At 40.0% G+C, this 20,203-nt stretch overlaps 1 protein-coding gene across 1 annotated transcript; it reads right to left on the minus strand.

Annotated features, from left to right (window-relative positions):
• Positions 1–1,662: 1,662 nt before the first annotated feature.
• On the minus strand, positions 1,663–19,684 carry INPP5E (Inositol-3-phosphate synthase). The gene is made up of 8 exons (XM_086970624.1): positions 19,098–19,684; positions 16,028–16,349; positions 14,058–14,152; positions 10,101–10,345; positions 6,659–6,836; positions 5,524–5,704; positions 4,930–5,113; positions 1,663–3,807 (listed from the first exon to the last, which is right to left on the minus strand). Coding segments are annotated over exons 1-8 (1,284 nt in total). The 5' UTR covers positions 19,100–19,684; the 3' UTR covers positions 1,663–3,730.
• Positions 19,685–20,203: the final 519 nt, after the last annotated feature.

Raw genomic sequence — 20,203 nt, forward strand, 5'->3', positions numbered from 1 at the left:
TTCTCGGCGGATAAAAGCGTGAAGCACTAAAATAATAATAATAATAATAATGAAAACGAGATCGGAGCTGAAGTGGCGAAGACGGGATATCGGAATGGCTACCCGATAACGTCAAATGTTTTTTTGTATAGCACGAAGTACTCTGCTTTGGTCGGATGGCCTCATGTATGAAGGTATCATATGTAGGGACAGTGAGATTTGCCGCATTTTCTTGGACTAGAAAATCAATTCATTGACATTTGTTAATAATTCTCAAAAACTTCACAAATACAAAGGCAACAATACAATACACAGATATCAGAGAGAACATATAGAACCATTTATAACATTGTGTGTTACAAAAGCAATTTGGTAACTTCTTAGAACATCAACCTTTAGGTTTCAATTTGTGAACCTAGATACCTAATGATATTAGCAGTTGTAAGTAATTAAAAATGATCGTCACAGTGTACATTACATGATAGCGTAAGCACAAAAGCAAGCATACAAGCGTTCTTGAAAATGGACCGTATGGCTGCTTGTGTTCAAATACTTCTGTTATTTCGGCTTACCGCTAGCAGAAGAACAATAGAATTGGCTAGGTGTATAATGCACCAATTGAGATCGATGTGTCTAAATATAAAATACATATAATGAATCCGTTTTAGTATATATGTTACACACTGTCTGAACTTGGCAGACATATTTTAATGGAGCATCAAAATATAAATCGAAAATTGAGAGAAAATCAATCGACCAGCGAAGATCTTGTCGGCATCCTTGGAAACGAGGAGTTATATATAACGACTTTTTTTAAACGTTCTAAAATTGTCATTTATTTGCATCAAAAGACCGCTCTTGCGTTGTAACCTGTGAAAGAAATAAGTGGCATTACTCGATTAGACAGTCGATATACTCTACGGCGAAAAAATATTACTTTTTTCACTAATTCGTTTTCTATTTATTTTTACGAAGCTTTTATTTTCTTTATCTTACTGCATATATAATGCATAATGGTTCTTGACAGAAGCTTTTTTTAAAAAACGAAATATTTCAGTCTGCGATAGAATTAGTTGGCCAGAAAGGATTTCAAGGGCCGCTTAAAAGCTATTTCTGGTTCAATGATTGGCTTACATTTGAGGAAGAAGCATTTCTAAAGAAAAGATTTGTCAGACTCATCGATATTGATATAGAAGTCCTGAAGATGGACGTTTTCATTGATTAATAATATCTCACGCTTGTAGAGGTGATAGTTTAAAATTGTACTGTTGAACAATTATGTTTTATGCTGCAACTGTAAGATAGATCTTTTTCTAAACAAATACAGATAGATACCTCTAAACATATCGCTGGTTGATAAATGTTTATATTTAATTTTGTCGTTGCTGAAACAATTGGGATTACTCAAATCAGTGAGGCTTTTTTTCCGACGTTTTTCGCCCGACGGGTGGGCAGTTTTACGCCACCCTTACTGACTCTCAATTACAATAATCGGTTATAGATCTACGAGCTTCTCCGCATTAAATGTAGTTGTTGTTATTAATAATTAAATGTAGCGTAATTGTTGCACAGGCCTTAATTAACGGGACCTTATAACTAGAAAGGTATTGGCCATAAAAGCTAAAAAGTGCCGGAATTCTAACCAACGATTGCCCGCGAATCCCAAAAAAATCACACAATATCCTCAAGTTCAACATGTCGTTCTCGTTTATTTGGTTTTGGTTAGTACCATTTAGTCTATTTAGAACTAGTACACACAGCGTCACGGTGTTGTTGTTATTATGCATAGCGTATATCAGAACGTCGAACATTACATTTGTTTTTGCACCCTATAGCGTTGCACTGATCTAAGTTATAGATACTACATAACTATGCAGCATGTTTGCTATTGAAGGCACTACAAACATTTATAGACAAACACAGCTCAATACGGGTGTAAATATCTACATACATGTAGGCGCTTCTAAAGGTAGGCGTTATAATGTATCAGCGCATTTAGGTAAGTTTACCCCTTTTGTGACTTCATCTGTGATGCCTCTATTTGATCGAACCGTCCCACGGACCACTGCACAACCGACTGAACCTTCACATTGGAATTAGTCTATCTTCCACAGCGTTCTTTGCAATGACTAATATTTGGATAGAATTAAGATCATTCGCGTCGAGAGAACTATATACAATCTTCACAGATTTAGCATAATAAAACCCGTGATAGGATCGTGCAGATCAGCAGGAGACCTCGACGATTCGCGTTTATTTATACTGTGTTTTTAGTATGGCCGTCGTCGAAATGATCTTTGAAGACCAGTGATGTTTTCTGTAAAGGCATACGTCCATTGCTGAGGCGGTGGCCGTGAAAATAAGGAGTAGAATATATGGGGTACTAGGTAAGTTGCTGTTTTTTTTTTTGCTCATACCCTTCGAGCACGTTTTGAATTCACAAGTGAAAAAACCGAATCCGGGGCGAACATTTGTTGTTGCACACCCCCAGACAAAATTTCCGGACAAACTTTTTTCTGGCTTGCTTTACATTTTAGAATTTTCGTTTAGAATCGTCACGGGCCTTTCCGCCACACTGTTGGATAACCGTAAGGCTCATATTGATATCCTTTTCCAATTGGCAAAGAAATGTTAATCTCTCTATTGATACATCGCCCATTTGTTGAATATACGTAGGTCCGATCATGTTAACAGCGTTCTGTCATTAGGTGATTGATCAGTTACTTCTGAGATGAAATGACGAGCTCGTATCCAGTTATCCTGTTGAGAACTCCATTGTAAAAGTATCGCAAAACGATTTCGCAAAAGGATACAGTTACAAGAACTTAGCTATAAAAACCGAACTCACTCCTACATGCATACGTTTCATTTCCGGCTAACTTGCACAGGCTTATTGGCTTTGTACTAAAGCAAACGATGCTATAGTGGGTTGTAGTTTCATTTACGGCAAACTTATCCACCTATCTAAAAATAACATACTTTATATACGAAAACGTAATAGTTAGCAATAGCTTATGATTTGTGTATGGTGTTTGACGAAGAAAATTGAGCGCGATGTATAACAGTGAAATAATTCTAAGGTCTCTTTCGATGCTTACCGCTAAACAGAATATTGGCTGCTAGCTAATGTACCATCTAAACACTACTTGGTACTATTTCGAAAAGTACGCAAGAAAGAAAAGTGCTGCCCCATCGAATCTCCTTTAACTGATCTCAACGGGGCAGCTCAACTGAACATTTTTGAAACTATCTAAATAAAACACTTGACCCTTTAGACGCAAATTTACCTTGTTGTTCAGAGGCGTCGCGTATATACTTAGTTTTTTTTTCGTATTTTTACTATACGTTTCAGGCCACGAGTCCTCTCTAGAATGTGGTAACGCTAACGATATTGTTCATGACTCGTGCAGATATCGACTAGCAAGACATGCTACACGCAGATCAGAAGCTATTGTTCTTTATTTCCTGTAGGCATTCGATGGGTAACTTAGGGACATTTGCGAAGTGTCAAAATCTTTAAAGTGGGTGACTTTAGTGGGCGTAAAGATGGAGTCCACTGAAAAAAATCGATCATGGTGAGAACCGGGTGCGCGTTTCGGTTTGTTGCTGTTATTGGAACCGTTTATCATTGCCATGGCTCTCTGTTGGCCACGAACTAGTCAATGATGCCCAACGCAGTTCTGCCAATATTCGCAGCTGGAAAGCGGTAAGACGTCCCTCCACCGTAGGTAAACCCACTTTCTAGCATAGTTCACTGAAGACAGCAGACGGCGCTCGACTTACTGACATCAAAACTGATTCTCCGTCGAAGTGTTGAACGCTTCAGTGCTGAAAACATATATAGGGATACAATTAGAAAAACACAAAAAATACCGCACTTCGAAACGCTATACGAATGAAGCTGGACACTGTTGAGCGATGCTTCAACGAATCGTTGACGCGTAGCTGCTATTGAAAAATTTTTTCACAGATTACAAAAAACTGCGCTCAACCACTCCGTCAATCAGTGTTAGTAAATGAAATTTTTTAAAATACTTCTTTTTGTTTATGTACAGTTTTAAAAGCACGACAAAAATAATATGCCCAATTTTATTTTTGCATACGTAGCAAAGTCACTTTTCTGTGGCCTAATAGAGATTTGGTCATAATTCCATATGGTCCAGTCGATGATGTAGCACGGATAAGGGCTGAACGTGTATTTAGTCCGGAATTGCCAAAATAAATTTTAGCGTCCTACATGAGGGGTTGTCTATTGGAACTAGAATAGCTAACGGGAGGGAGTTTAGCAAACGAGTGCTTAAACTTCCGTGGCGCAGCTGTGGAAAATTTCTGCTGGACAAAAATGGGTTGCATAGTTAGCAAGTGAGTATAATTAAAGGTACTCGGGGGTAGCCTTTGTCTGCTTATGGCTGTCTCGGTTGAATGAAGCCGAGTAGGTCGAAAATGGCGTAAGTTGTGCTGATCTCGCAGGCGCGAGTGTTGTTGGTTGCCATATTGAAAGTTTCCGTCGGATCGACACCCCCAAGATAAGAGAGATATTACGCCATGCTAGTTTGATGTCTTTTCTATACACCATTATCCAAGACGTCAGAACAGACACTTTAATGTGTAAACATTTAGCTAAACTTAGGCGAAAAATATTCTAACGACGATGATAGTATAACAGCAAAAAGAATATAGAAAAATATAATTGGAAGAATCCATAGTAGGTGGAAAGGGTAGCATTGTTGTTCTATCATGGAACTGCCGGTGCCCATTGATCTGGTTACCTACAAACGCTCGGCGATGTCGAAGACCAAATGCATTGCTTGTACTCCAGTGCCTATTGTCGCGAGCTAGAGTACGAGTTTATTAATTAATCGCTAAAAACGCCTCTACTTTGGACGCTTAGTATGAATAGAATAAATAGCGTATGGTTTCTGAACAGATGAGCGTTGCGGAACCATGTACCTTCAACGAATACTTCTCGCCGAAAGGCCCCTGCGGCGAGCTTGCTCGAGTCATTAGAGGCTCTCAATCCGACCTCGAATATAGCTACAACCGGTTTGTGGTCCGATGATGAAAAACATTCAACGCAATCGTACAGACGTACTGTTAGAGCTTGGCCCTCGCGGTTCATATATAGAATCCGGTCCTGTAAAAAGTAAGCGACATTGGAAGTCGGGACAATAAAATCCAATAGATGCTTAAGGAGCAAATTCGACACTTAAATAATGCTCAGACTCGGCTCTCCTAAAATGAACTAGCCAATAACTAAGGGGTGCCTTATATGATTATCACTGAGTAATAATATTTTACAAATGTTTAACTCTAAATTTTTGTAAAGTCTACTGTCGTGCTTCTTCTTAGCTATAAGAATCATTTTGATATCAGAGAAAAAAAAAAGCGTTCAAGTTACAAACAAAAATAGTGAAAATACTAGGTATCGAACGAGGCCTGCTATGACTAAGGTTTCGGTGCGGCCTATTTTTACAAAAGATATTGACAAACGCGAACACTTTCAATATGGCACGGCCTAATCTGCGCGTAAGTTCTTGGACGTACCGTATATGAAGGCACTCTAACGGTGTTCCTGTCGTACATATTAGAGTTGATCTCATATTTGAATGTGGGCGCAAAGCTAATCTCTCCTTCATGAAATCCACTGAAGGCATCTCCGTCGGCAATCACCTTATTGAGTTGATCGAATCTGAGCAATGATTTAAAGTCTCGCTCTGCCAGAAATCTGCAAAATATTTACCATAGCATTACTGTTCGATGTGAGTATTGTCTAGTTCAAGCTATGCATGGAAGATCTCTAAACGCTTCTAGGAAAGGCGTGATTACCTATTGACGTTACGCTATTATCGGAACGCTGTCGTGCTCGAACCTATGCAAAGTTAAATCTGAGAAGGACGGGTACTTCTAGTTTAGTTAACGGTATTCGGTACGCTTATTCTACTACTTCGACATAGCATCACCTTCGTTCCCACCGTCAACTCATTAGACACCCAACGTCCAACAGGCAGTTGCCAATGAACATGCATCGTAAGATCGTCTGATCACTGGTAGACAAGAGTGAACCCGTAGGGGACTAAATGACTCTTCTATACTGTATATATTTTACGTTTTAGATTACTTTAGAATCCAGATTGGTTGTGCTCCCCGAAATAATTTGCACATGTCGCAGTCAAAATATATTTCTTGTTTAGTAAATGTATTTGCTTCAACTTATTTGTAAAGAGGGCTTTACTCGAAACACAGTTACGACCCATCTACATAAGTTAAGGAGACAACAGATTTGATCCATTGAGTCGACTGTCTTTTGTTGTAGGTAAGATCTCCTGCTTCCTAAACACTACCCGCTCGACAACATTGAGCATTTTGGATGGAGTAGGCGAAAGTGCCAGCGACCTGAGGCGAGCTCTCCAGTTCTACTTGCACTTGGAATTTTCTTAGTAAAGTAAATTATTACCCTATTAGCTTACAGCGATTAGCGAGCATAGCAAATAGTCTACCTTACGTGTCTACAATATCGATCGCCATCTTTAAATGAATGAAGTTAGCATCGATACGAAACATGTCTAGTACAGAAGAAGCTTCGTTGACAACTGGGGACGGATGTCAGCTATTATGTATTTTGCAACGTGTTCGATTTCTTTTTCTTTCTTTGTATGAAATGTGTTCTTTAATCGCTTGCCTTAGAACAGTTTCAGAACTGGTGTCGAGTCGAAAGTTAAGGTCCCCAAACCAAAAGATAGCGTCGTATCTAGATGGGGCAACGGGTGCCACCTTGGATGGTGGCACCGCCTGGCGGAAGAGGGCCCGAATGATCTTCTCGTAATCGGCAATTCGATTATGTTGTTTGTTCTCGTGCGCTGTCCAAAAGCAATCACCAAAACACAGATAAACAATAGAATATTCAGTATACTTCATTTGTCGTGTGGCAAATATAATTGTAGGGACTTGACGGCGCATTCAGTATGTTATACATATTACGCTATCGACGTTACGGCACACGATGGAATAATCCGCTAGACATTAAAAGAGAAAAAATTTAAATTGAAAAAAATAGTTAGCGGCCTTATTATAACTGTGGTGTGTAGCTGCTTCGTCTTTGGCCGACCTGGTTACATTTCGTCTGCAGCGTTTCACTAACGAGACATCATCTTTGCTTGCCTTCAAGCTGAGCAATAACATTTAAATCCAGTGGCAGTTCATTGTTAGCTACCAAAGGAGAGCAATACCTAGAATGGCAGATGCGCAAGTTTCTATTGATTCTGCTAACGTAAAACGACGAGAGGCTTCTTCGAGTCAGAAGGGCACGATCAGAGTGGGCAAAATTGCAGTGGTGCCCACGCATGCTCGGCACAGTTACTGCCGCAACCCGCTATTTTAGCTTTCAACAATTAGCATTAATGGCTTCCACTCGCGAAGGGGTGTCATTTTAATTAGGGATATGTACCCGTTCTTATTACTACTGCCTATATAAAAGATGTTCGTGTGTTACCAATCGGATCTAAGCGCTCGAGCCCGCAACAATTTATTTTAATCAACAAATGATGATGGGACAACATGAAATGAAGCTAGTCACGAAGGGACAGAATTTTACAATGGCGCATTAGAAAAGCTGATGAAATCGCAAATCCAATGTGAGGATCGACCTTACTCACTTTTTCATGGCATTGTTTTTCCCTTTTATATATATATATATAGTTATTATTTTATGGTATTAGTGGAGCTCAACTCTACGTATATCAAGTCGTCATACTAATAAGAGCTACGTGAACTTTTGCTTAATATGAATTATAGTTGAACATGTCTAACGAGTGCGTTTAGATCAAAGGAACGCCTCTATTCATCAGTAGAAGGGTGGCTGCTGGACGATTTCCAAACGAAGAGAAGCGACTCCGAAACGTTTAGAACGACAAACCCCTAAACAATTATAATGGAATATTTTTAAAGTTTTCAAGATTCGGATTGATACAGCCAATCGATGTCAGGCTTATGTGACTTCAGCTGTACACAGATAGGACAGAGAAAAGATTCTGATGTCAGATTTTAGAATGTTTATTTCGCGTAACTTTAACGCGAGCGATTAAGTTAGAAACAGCCGTAAACGAAAAATAACACTTTACCATTAAATCAAAGAATTACAAGGTTGTTTCTGTGTACAGTTGTTCTTAGTGACAGCCGCTAGCCAGTCGAAATTTATCTATATTCATCGGTTTTATATAGCTGGTTAATCACAAAAACCAGAAGCACAATTCAATACGATGGTCTTAATCCAAAGCTTAAGTATATAGGCGCAAAGCTACGTCAGTGAATGAATGATACGTCCCAACCAAGTTTCGAAGCGAAGAAATGCGCAGGGATCAGAAAAACGATAGCTGAGGTAAAAGGATCGAAGGATGGAGCAGCTCAAGTCCGATAGCTGGATGAGCAAATATCGATTGGTTCAAGTGGGCCGTTCTACTTATTATACTAATAGCATGTTACATCAGTGGCTGATCCGTTAACGTCAAAAACTAAATCGGATAAAATCGTTCTCGCTGCAGCGATCGGACAACTTGTTTTGCAATGAAGCTTCCCATGTCAAATGATCGTTTGGGGCGTGGGCACGTGCCACCAATACGCAGAAAAAGGTTCACTTTGATATGGTAAACAGACGTCAACAACATGACGGATATGATGATGCGATGCAGCCAACCCATTTTTTATACCTTGTGGGTCTCAGTGCTAGTCGAAAGTTTGTCTTGCATCACGTAGCTGGCCTGTCGCGGCTTTTTCCATCTGCTGGCCCATAATGACTTGCTTAGCAAGGAATAAAGAACCTGTAAGGGTACAGCTAATGGAAGAAGCTACTTCAGCTACGAGTAGAACATTGACATAGATCGCTGTCTTAACCTCACCAAGTTTGCCATTCGCCATTTTGCAATTTGGAGCTTTCAATGCCTCGAAAACGAAGTGAGGGACCTCTTACCGCGATCCTGTTAGAGGGAGACTTTCTACATATATACCTATACAAACAAATATTTAAAGGCTTTCATTACTCACACATGGGTAGATTAGTGACATTGTTGCTGAACGTCATAAAAGAAAAGAAAGAAGGAAATTAAATATTCAGCTACATGCGATCCACTTAAAGTCCGATAATTTACTCAACGTCACAAGCGGTAGCGTTGGTTCTAGGACAGCGGTAAGTTAGCAATGGATCACGGGGCTGGCGCCCACCCAGGAGAGCTTGTTAGCGAGTCATCCATTATAGAGCTTCGCCTATGTCAGCCTGACTATGCCGTCCCAGACAGCCATTGCTGCAATCTAACAACAGCCTTGAATTAGCCTGGCATTTTCCTTTACGATAGAAGCAAACAGTCCTACTAGTTTTCACTGTCGAAGCGTTGCTTCGAGAGTGCTTAATCGGAAAACTTGCCAAAGAAAACCAGTTACGAAAATGGAATAAACAGTTGCGTTAGAACAGATCAGGTAGTGCCCCATTGCCCTAGACTCTAGTCGTTTTTGTTGGAGGCAAGAATTTCTAGTCCTTGTTAAGGCAAAACTACTCTTCTCGCAGTGGAAATAAAATGTGACCGCTCGCCCATTGAAGGTGCACAACCTTGTCCTTGTGGACCGTTTTCGCTAATACGTTGAGTAAATTTAAAGCAGTCCGGACGCACGATTCTCTGCTCGTGGGAAATAGATGTTCAGGATGAAAGCAAGCTTACTGGCTGAAAATTCAATGCATTATGAAACTGTAAAGAAGTAACACCTACGGACTGTGCCTTCAAAACTCGTGGAAGTCCACGACTAATGCTAGTGTGTATGTATGGATAGTATTTTTATATTTGAAATGGATTTGAGCTAAATATTAATACGAATATGTAACAGTGAGAACAGTATTGCAAAGGTAGACCGTCAACTAAAATAGACCTGTGAAAGGTCAAACAAAAATCCCATGCTTACACATACTAGTCATCATCCGCTCCTTACGCGATCCTCATTGTTTATAGTAATCAACTTATTGTTAGGGAAGTTCGCAACTTACTATACCTTGTTGCATTTACACTGTATATAAAATCTAGGACGTAGCAAAGCAGAATCAGACCTGTTGGACAACAAACGAAACCCTACTCTAGTCTCACCTGTAAGATGTGAATTGATGAACAACATAGACGTGCCGAAAAAGCTGAAGGAGGAACAGACCGCGCCCTTTGTTTTGAGAGCGGTACCGGCTCGGGTCGGCTGCAGGACGTCGCGGGGCGCGCCACAGTACCAGATGAGATCGCGTTGAACAAACACGCTAAGGTGCAGTACGCCAAGATGACATGCGTGAAACAGAACGTGCGACGGGAGTAAAGCTTGCTGTAACCGAACTTCCCACTCACGCCTGTGATCAGCAGCCGCAGCAGATATTATAGGTACAAACAATGAATAACAGTGATAAAGGATGATAACAAGGTATTGGTAGATAAAGTCAATATACTTATCATACTTAGGTTCTTGTTTAGGTGTTTGTTGGACGAGTTCAATTTAGATCTGTAGTTGCATGGCTCTATTTGTGGGCACAGAGAAACATTAGTGATCATGTTGAATTTAGGTCGTCAGGAAAGCGTCCGGAATTGGTTGACCTGATGCTCGTTCGGGTTCTGAATAACACGTAGAGCCTGAGCCTTTTTGCCACCTACTTAGATAATCACTAGGAGATCCGCGCAAAAAATGTGTCAAATTTTCAGTTTGTATTGGTTAGGGTATCAGTGGGTCTCGAGTGCGGCTACTACGCACTTCACTATTGCACTCGATTAAAAAACTCACGCTACGTATCAAATTGTTACTGGCAATTCTGTACTCTAGTAGGAAAAGTCAAGCATCACGGGTTCACCCCGGAGGAAAAAGAAGTTTCCTCTATGTATTTGGTAAAGCTTGAAACGAGCGTTCCATTGTGAGCTCGTAGAGTCTCGTGAAACCGATGCTGCATAACGCTCTGGATGGCAATCAACAGTTCAGTGGAAGGAAAGGGCCGTTTAGGAGGCAAGGTAACTTTTCCGAGTTTCGTATTGCTCATTTAGGTAACGTTACTCGCTTATTTACATCTGTTGGCCGGAGGCCGATTTTTGAATGCTGGATAGGTCCAAAAATGTGGACTGGAACATTTTAAGCTCAGAAGCAGGAAATCCTGTTTTAACAGGCCCGTAAATCGTTCTACAAATAGAAAGAAAGTAAATCATAACGGTAATTATTTCGATGATTATTTACTACTATCGTTGTTATTAATTATTTCGGGGTTTTACCATTGTTCTGTAATAATAATGGCTAAATATTAGTCAAAATGGCCGAACTTATTTTTACATCTAATATATGTAGCGTTTCAGGACGCGAAATCTTTTTCTGAGGAGGGTGGGTAATAAAATTTCAACATTTTACCTGACGCCATTTTAGAGTGGCAATTTTTCTCCGCTGAAAGTGGAAATTGGTACATTTCGCAAGTATGAGTTCAACAAATATATAATTGTCTAGCGAACATTATTTCAGTCGCGGAAAGCAAATACGAGAGGAAGTTGTATACAAACTAAAACTAGCTAACAAAAATATCGATGAGCTTTCCAGATCTAATAAGGATAAATAAGAAAATGGCACTAAATTAACAAGTCGGCGATGATGTCACCGATGCCATTTTGGACTATCTGACTTTGTTGAAAGCGCGGAATCTGCAATTTTCAGATCATCGTCTACGTATAGCAGACGCACTACGCCATATCGTTATTTCTATATCGTATATTTCGGTATGATACGTAACGCTGAACTTGTTAATTTAGTGCCATTTTCTTATTACTTTTATATCCTTTAAATGCATGAAATGCATTATCTACCATTTGTGCACGTATAACAATAGGCTAGAAATGCGACTTTCGCTATTATACTGTGTGTAAATGCAAACGCAATAGTAGTAGTAAAAATACTCTACCTCTAATTTAATAAAGCTTTTACTCACACGCACAGCGTTGTACCTAGTAATAGCACAAACCTATCTACTCTGAATTGGTTTGCTCGCTCACAGGACATAGCTCTGTTTTGCTTACTCTGCTAGATAAATGATGACCCTACGACGCGTCTACCAGGACAAGAATGTTTCGTAAACGGCCACTAGAGTGGGTTTTTTATGTGTTGGATCTGCTCTATTAACTGAGAGCCATCTCTCACTTATGTTAGTTGATCTTATTTGTGCTATTTATTTCAGAAGAGGCATCAAGAAGCGACAGTGCAGAACGAAACTATAGTGGGCCCCTTTGGGCGGTTATGGGTGACGATCGCTAGACTCGTGACACCCTATGCAGACAATATGTACATAGAGAGGGAATGAATGAAGATAACAACAGCTACACATTTATCATAGATAAGAGTCCAGATAGAAACGCTTGGTAACCCGTGCCTCAACGGCTTCAAGTATGCATATAGTGATGAGAATATTGACAAATTTCAAGCGCACTGTTCCTTATTGATTGTTGATCTCTATCGGAAACTATTGATTACGAGGAGACGCCAGGTGGAAAATTTGCTCTTCCGCTTTTTTTCTACCCAAATAACGATGGATCGAATTAAAAGGTTTTGGCTCTAGAGTTTTCACAATGCGACATCTTTTTGATACAATCGAGTTTTTTTAGTAGAATTTAGAAATAATAGTTTCAAATTGATAATAGTTTAGTAACTAACCGCTGTTAAGTACAAGCTATGTCTGGCGCCAAATAATATGATGCGACGAAAACGACTCGACCGAAGCTTGCGTCATCATTTCATAACCCCCGTTCGCCTGATGATTGTGCCAAATCGAAAAACGGTGTTAGCTCCTCGTAGGTACATCTAGGCTTCACTATAATCACAGGGGTCCGATTGGCTTTTTTGATCCAGTAACAAAGAGACTTTCCAGATTACAGGGTACATCGCCTAAGTACAGTGCTTCGATAGGGCATCAGGTTAGGTTAATGAGCTTGTTGTCATCAGCTTTTGTCGAGCGTATCTACCATCGGAGACTAAACCAGTAACAAGGTCTTCATCAACTATATTTCATTTATATGGCTGTTAATAATTATAGCTATACAAATAGAGCCATACGGTCGAATCCGAGCTGCGGTAGTAAGGCTCACGAGAGCGACACGATGTGGTACTCAAAGAGTAGGTCCTACAGACTCGCGACATTGTTGACGAGGCCACGACTATTCTAAAATCTATAACCTATCTATCTTATTAGTTTAAAAAGACTCTCAGGTACCAGTCGCTGATACATGATTCTTGTCGGTCGATTTGTCCTTTGACTAATTTTCTGTTATTTCTCATTGCAACAAACGTGTCATATTATTAGCATACCTAGCTGAAATTAACTACAAAGGGGCATATATTCTTTGTAGGAGATTTGTTTTCGATTTATTAAAGTTAGTCTGCTAGTTCCGTTAGACAAATGCGACCTGCCTGGTAGGTTTTATCTTAGCTTCTATATTTGTGTATCTGAAACGGCTTAGTAACTACATGCCAACGTTCATTTTGAGTTCGTGCCACTTACTCAGATAAATGTATTGCTTATTGCAAATTTCAGCCGTCAGTAGGTCTAGTGTACAAGATTAGCGTCTTCGAAATGCGTTAGCAGGATCCTGATTGTCTCCTCTTCATGCTTACTGCCCGTAGAAAATATCCTTTAGAAGAACATATAATTCTCAGTATTGATGTTTTCCAAACGGATAAAGTTTTTTTCCAAAAATTTCGAAAAGGAATAGGCTTTGCAGCCCCATGCTTAACGGAATATATGCATCATTCGTAAACGTCAGTTAAAGAAAAACAACTATAATTGATTTAGCTCCTTTACGCCGCGAAAAACTATCAGTAGTAAGCAGGTCCATCCGTACCATCAAACAAAAAGACCATATATTGTGGCCGTTCATCGTAAAGCCCAAGAAGGAATACCTGTGACAATACAACACTCCTTTGTTACGTTCTGTGTCATTTGCAAAAACGTCCTGAGCTGTACACATTTATAATTACGAATTCGTTTATAGGCATTATCGTAATTAGATTAACAGGCTATGAAAAGGGCTTACGCATAGGAAACCTACTTGTCAGCAACGCCTTCCTGTACGCCGATGACATACATGTCAGCATTTTCTTCTGTTGTCGTGAGCAGAAGCTCACTGAGATTTTTCGGTCCCATCTGAAAAAAATGTTCACGTCACTAATGAATAACAATAGCAATGATCAAGTAATGGTAGATCAATTTATGTATCCGAGAAGGTTCGTGTTCCCTATCGAGCTCTGACCATTCTACGAGACGGTGCCGTGTCACTTGTGGTGTTCTTTGTTTGTTTAAAGAAATTAAATCGAATTAGCGTCAATACCCCCCTCAATAATATTTCAGGCCAGACGGGACCTAGCAGGAAGTGTAATGACATACCAGGTAATTGAATTGATATATATATATATAACAGAGATTGCCGAGTATATGGAATTTGGGTTACGAATAATGTAGGCTGGTGAATGAACTACACATTTGTGTAGGTACTAATATAGCAATCGCCGTACGTGTACCGCCATTTGTACATCACTCTGTGTGGAGAGATTAGTTAATGACAATGAGGTTGGGTTCATGGTAAGCCTTAATGGCATATCAGCAGCAGATCGATACTTTATTTAGATTGAGGAAGCGTTTCGTGCCAACGTTTCTAACCATTTCGTGTCTACTATAGCAAGCGATACTTATTACCGAAACAATTTCATTTGACGACACTTTGCTGCTTCCTTAGATTAAACTTCGACCTCTTGTATCCACAGCCGGCTAATGTATTTCTAGTTTCGCTAAGCTTCTAACGTACGTTTACTTCCTATAGCTTCGAAAGTTCCCCGAGAGTCCGTTCAATGCTGACTTCCTGCCACAGGCGAGTTACTGCTATACCCGTACTAACAAACAGCCGTATTTTATATAGCCACCGCTAGCGTTGGTTCGGTTTGAAATAAACGTGTCTCTTTTACACAAAACATCTTCCCTCGAATCAGTGCGTGTCATCGGATGCTTAAAAAGTCTTAAAGTTTATCTGCTACGAAGACAGTTATATCGTGAGCACACAGTTACGAACAACTAACTTCTCGTGTAAAGCCGAAGTTAACTGAGTAGGCCGAACGAAAGAAAGAAAGGAATCCTAGTGAGAGTATTGAAAGCACTTTTATTTCTCAAAACAGAAGCAGCGTTCAACGGCGACATTATCCTATGTATCCAATAAAAAAAAAGTTATGGTTTAATTCTAGTTATCTGAGCCACTATAAAAAACCACGTGCCACGTTACGACGAGAGGGTTCTGCATAGCTAGCTGCACATTGCTAGTATTGAATAATATTACTTTATTCTTCAACACTGTTTACTTCTTTCAGGTCGGTAGGTAAGTAACACAAGACCTCATTTCTGACATAAATGGGCTGTTTTTTAATGAATTGTTCGTTTGCTTAAACGATCCTCACCGATTTCAGCCAACGTCTGGCGCAAAGGAAATATTTTTTTTTCCTTTCAATGAAAAAACAGTCTATCTTTCAAATGACGCGTTATCTCCTAACAGTTATTTACAGCTATGTAAATAGTTTTTAAAAAAGTATCCCAATCGTTTATTATCAAAGATAAACTTTGCGCACCTCGTAACTTTATGAACCGCACGCTCCCGCATACAAACATATATATATATATATATATATATATATACAAACTCGTTTTCTTCGAACCCGTTAGACCTTTTTTATTAACGGATATTTGTGGATAGTATAGGGCCAAACAGTAAAGCACGATATATAAAACTAAAGATTAGGCGCATCTCACCTATTGGAGTTATATAATATACTCGAGGCTGATGCCGAAACAGCCAAATAACAGCAAGGTTATCGAAACATATATATATATATATATATATATATATATATAATGAACTTCCTTGGTCGTCTTCCGTAGCTATGATACAATGGCCACTTTTATACATTCATGAATCAAACGCAATAAACATATAAGCATCATTTCAATTGTACAAGTAGAAAGACACTTTGAACTTACCGTGCTATTCTGGTTCCATGACGCGATAAAGATTCGCAGCTTCCGATCTGGAAATACCCTGAGAAGCTCATCTTCGTTTATCAGAGGTGAACTGCCTAACGCCGGAGCAGATGAACCCCTCGACGACGTGGCTCGACTGGAGCTCGAAGCTCCCTGGCCTCGGTCCCTTTGAAATAGATGAAACTTCAGCCTGCGACCTGATGGAACAGCTGAGCCTACCGTTGAACTATTGGCTTCTGGCCCAATGGCCCTAGTCCCGCCAAATCTTGACCCGTGTGCGATGTGAGAACTGATATGTTCAATTTCTCTTATCTCCGTCGTCCTAGAGATACATATACTTAAATGGCAGTAAATATTGCCACGTTATCAGCGTACGTGGTGATGTACGGTACATCAACCGCAGCGAACTGATAGGAGCGAAAGGCTTCATTTCTATAAATTATAGCTGTCGTAATGAGCAACAACGACACGGTAATCATCATTTACATGAGCTGTAGAATAATAATAAATAACAACATGGGGGCAAACGACAACATACTTTTATTAATTCTCCAACATTATGGCCTAAACCCGTTTGTATCCTCCTAGTCGAACTGAAAAGTCTGTTTATTTCTGACGACGCTTCCTTGATTATATCCTCGCAAAAGGATTTCAGCGCAGTTTGATGTTTATATATAACTGGTAGTAAACAAATGTTTGGCCAGAACAAGTACAGGCCAAGCGATAGGTGGTAGACTGAGTGACTGGGAAAGAAGCAGGTCTGATGGCGGCATCGAATCGAATCAATGACTGATCGTTTTATCGAGGACGACTTTCAATGGCCACATGTGGCTTGTACAACAGCTCTTCCTGTTACACAAAATGCCCCAAAAGCAAGTAAGGAAAAAGCTCATAAAAGTAAGATATTTGAACTTAGTGGAAAGAGAACAGCACACACTTCAGTTACGAGAGACGTCCACGTCAGGACGGTCTAATTCATTGTCAACTAATAATAAAAGTTATTCTAGCAATCGAATTATGTACGGAACGGCAGTGGCGTAGAGTTGCCGATCCTATATCAGGAGTAGACAGATGGATTCGCAGATATAAGAGTTTACTAAGCAACTGATTGTTCGGATTAGGACTATCATTTGAGAGTGGAGTCAGGAGGAGTGCCGATACGCATCTATGACTCCTTTGGTACGCTAACTTACACAGCCTCCACTTCCCAAGGCGTGGGGGATGGATATAAGGCACTTTGTTTATCTTTATATAAATAAATACAACTTATATAAGATACAAAATAGTTTATGTCGGGATAGACTTACATAGATTTAATCGTCAATCTGGTTTGAAATCATTTAAAACATGAACAATTTCGATTGCTTAAACTTATGACTAGCAAAATGAAGATGCATTATGGAGAAAAACATTTGAACAAACTATAATTTTGACGTTTTATAAAACAGAATCTTCGTAAAAGTAAAAAGCAATATGGTAAGAGGATGAACACAGAATGAAAAACAATTAGAAATAAACTCATGTTTATTGGAAATAAAAGAAAAGTGTTAATAGTAGGAATCGGAGAAACCGCATTTAGCATTTTATGAAGAAGGTATCGTTGGAAACTGTTGAAAAGTCAATCGGAACGACCTTCCTGCTAGTGTCAAATACCTGAGCCTATAATGCCCCTGTAAGGTACCGCGCAGTGCCATAATATCCGCCAAGCTCTTTTGGCCCTGTGGAATAATTGCTTTTTGTTGTTATTAGGTAGTTGTCATAACGATTCTACGTAGAATTAATGTGATGGCCTGCGTTTGTTCCTGACGCTAAACAGAGAACCACTTGTCAAATGATTTTATTGACAACTATGTCACTTCGTCGAAACAAGCAAGTAAAAACGCAAGAAACCCAACTGGTACGTATGAATATGCATAAAAAGAAGTATTTGCCCAAGTGTTGAATCGTTCACCCAGGGCTTCTTGAAAACTATCCATTTCGGCTTATCGATACGGATCTGGCTCTGTAATAGACGAAAATCGCATGAAAATGCATGGGCAAAGGCACCACCATTGTTTTTTTCATACCAGCCTCGTGGTTGATGAAGTTTTCGTCGTTGTGCCGAGTGCGCAGTGACGCTGTGAAACACACTCATGTGCAATGCTTCGAAACAGCATAGCATCTCAGTCGAATTGGAAATCCGTTTCAAAATTTCGGTAAAAGTTAAGCATAATCGTTTCGCACGCACAGTCCCTTGTGCTAATTCCGAAAATTCAGAAGGATGATTCGGTTACATTGTACAGGTCTCGGATCTGTTCGGAAGTGTTCAGTGCAAGTGTTAGTCTTACTCACATGAAGTAGTTTTCCTATTTGGTATGACCAGTTTGGTAGATCAGGAAGCAAGAATGTTTTTTTTTTCATAGTTGTACAGCAAATGACTCTGGCCCATTACAGGTCCCTTGTCTCAAAAAATTCTCAAAATGTTAATCAACATTATTGATCAATATATATTGTAAATAATATGACTTTATCTAGTAGGATTGAAAGAAAAGGTTATATCTTCTGACTAGATTTGGTCATAACAGCTACCATGTCAAATATTTACCTGCTTCACACACGTTTCATGTATTTTTTTACGTTACGTAATCGTCCGATGTTCCTCAAAGAGTTCCTCTATGCCGCAATAGTAGTAGGCCGTTAACAAAGGTAAACGTTTCCACGACGGTCATGATGTTATCTAATAATAACATTCTTACAGCAAAAATTATAGCTGATATCCGCTGTTGCATACACCCCTTAATAATAATGTCCTTTCCAGTGCGTCCTAGGTCTGTTCACAAACATAATAATCTACCTATGCAGGACCTAACGTCATTAGTTAAGTCGTGCCCATTAGTTTCATTTATAAAGGCTTTGTACGCTGCAACAGCAAGAGAAAGCTGAACAAATCGGGCATATGCTTAGGTGTACACGGGCACACGAACCAGCCAAAGTCGTGTCGCTCATCGGCAGATAGAAATTGTTACGTTTTATAATCATTCAAATACATGGTATTACCAAGAAATCTGTTTCTTGTAGCCGAAATACTTACATGCTTACGTGCCGCACTTCGTTCAGTACTACATTATGTTCTGCCGTGGAAATTTGGAAGTTTCAGGGTCTTCAACCATTTGATAACACAAACGCTGTTCCAGTTTACCTAGCTATTACGCTAGAAGTTTTCGAAGCAGATTCCGACGCTGCATTGGCACGTCCTTAATTACGTGGCTGTTGCAGTCCTTTTTCATATGGTTTTTTATATGCCGCTAATGGTTTTCTGAAAGTCCTAGCGACATATACTGAAACCTTCACAAAGCAAATCCATTTGCTGTTGCTCGAACCTTTTATTATTATATACTTGCTAGCACTAGATAACGTTAGTCACCGAGCTAGTACGGTGAACGAAATTTTTGCCACTATTCAACAGCATTGCAGGCCGAGGCTTATATCGTTTCGTCCGCCACGTCCGAAGAGTTCATAGACGGTTTAATAAAGGGGCGCAGATGTTTTGGCGGTAACTGATTCAGTTCTTTAACTGAGCGAAGCTGGCCCGTTACCACTCCATAGCCGGTATCGTTGTCAGCGTCATCGGCATTGATGCCTCTACTATGTCACTCACATAGTGTTGTATGGTCAGCGTCATTGAGTGTACGGGTTGACCGGGCGAGTGTGGCTTTGTTGTGTATACATCGCGTTGCCGTGGTGGAGCAGCAAGGCGAGCTGTCTGGGGCTCGCTTGGGGGAGAGGCCGGAGCAAGCAGTTAGGCAACTGGGGTTAGCCGAGCGGGCCAGGAAACATATGTCTGAAGAGGAACCTACACACATTGAATGTATGCCTTTATGATTGTAGACTGGATCGATGAAAGCTCAGAGGCGACCAGCTAGGCAGGCAAGGTTCGAACTTAGCCGCGCGCTAACTTTTCAGGATTAAAAGAAAACAGCAGAAACATTAGTATTCTGCTGCCGCTATCGCGCCAATGGCAGTGGCATAGAAATCACATGTGATATCTCCAGTGATCTTAGCAACAGCCCAAAAGTTAGACATACAACGGCAGTTAGAGTTGATTTTTCTTTGTATAGGGCATACGTAGATAGATGAAGGTGCCGATGGCTGGACAGTGATCGGCAATTGAGTACCATCGTACGTCTTACGACATTC

Source organism: Varroa jacobsoni, unplaced genomic scaffold (genome assembly GCF_002532875.2).
Source record: "Varroa jacobsoni isolate VJ856 unplaced genomic scaffold, vjacob_1.0 scaffold_107, whole genome shotgun sequence".
Classification (NCBI taxonomy): domain Eukaryota; kingdom Metazoa; phylum Arthropoda; class Arachnida; order Mesostigmata; family Varroidae; genus Varroa; species Varroa jacobsoni.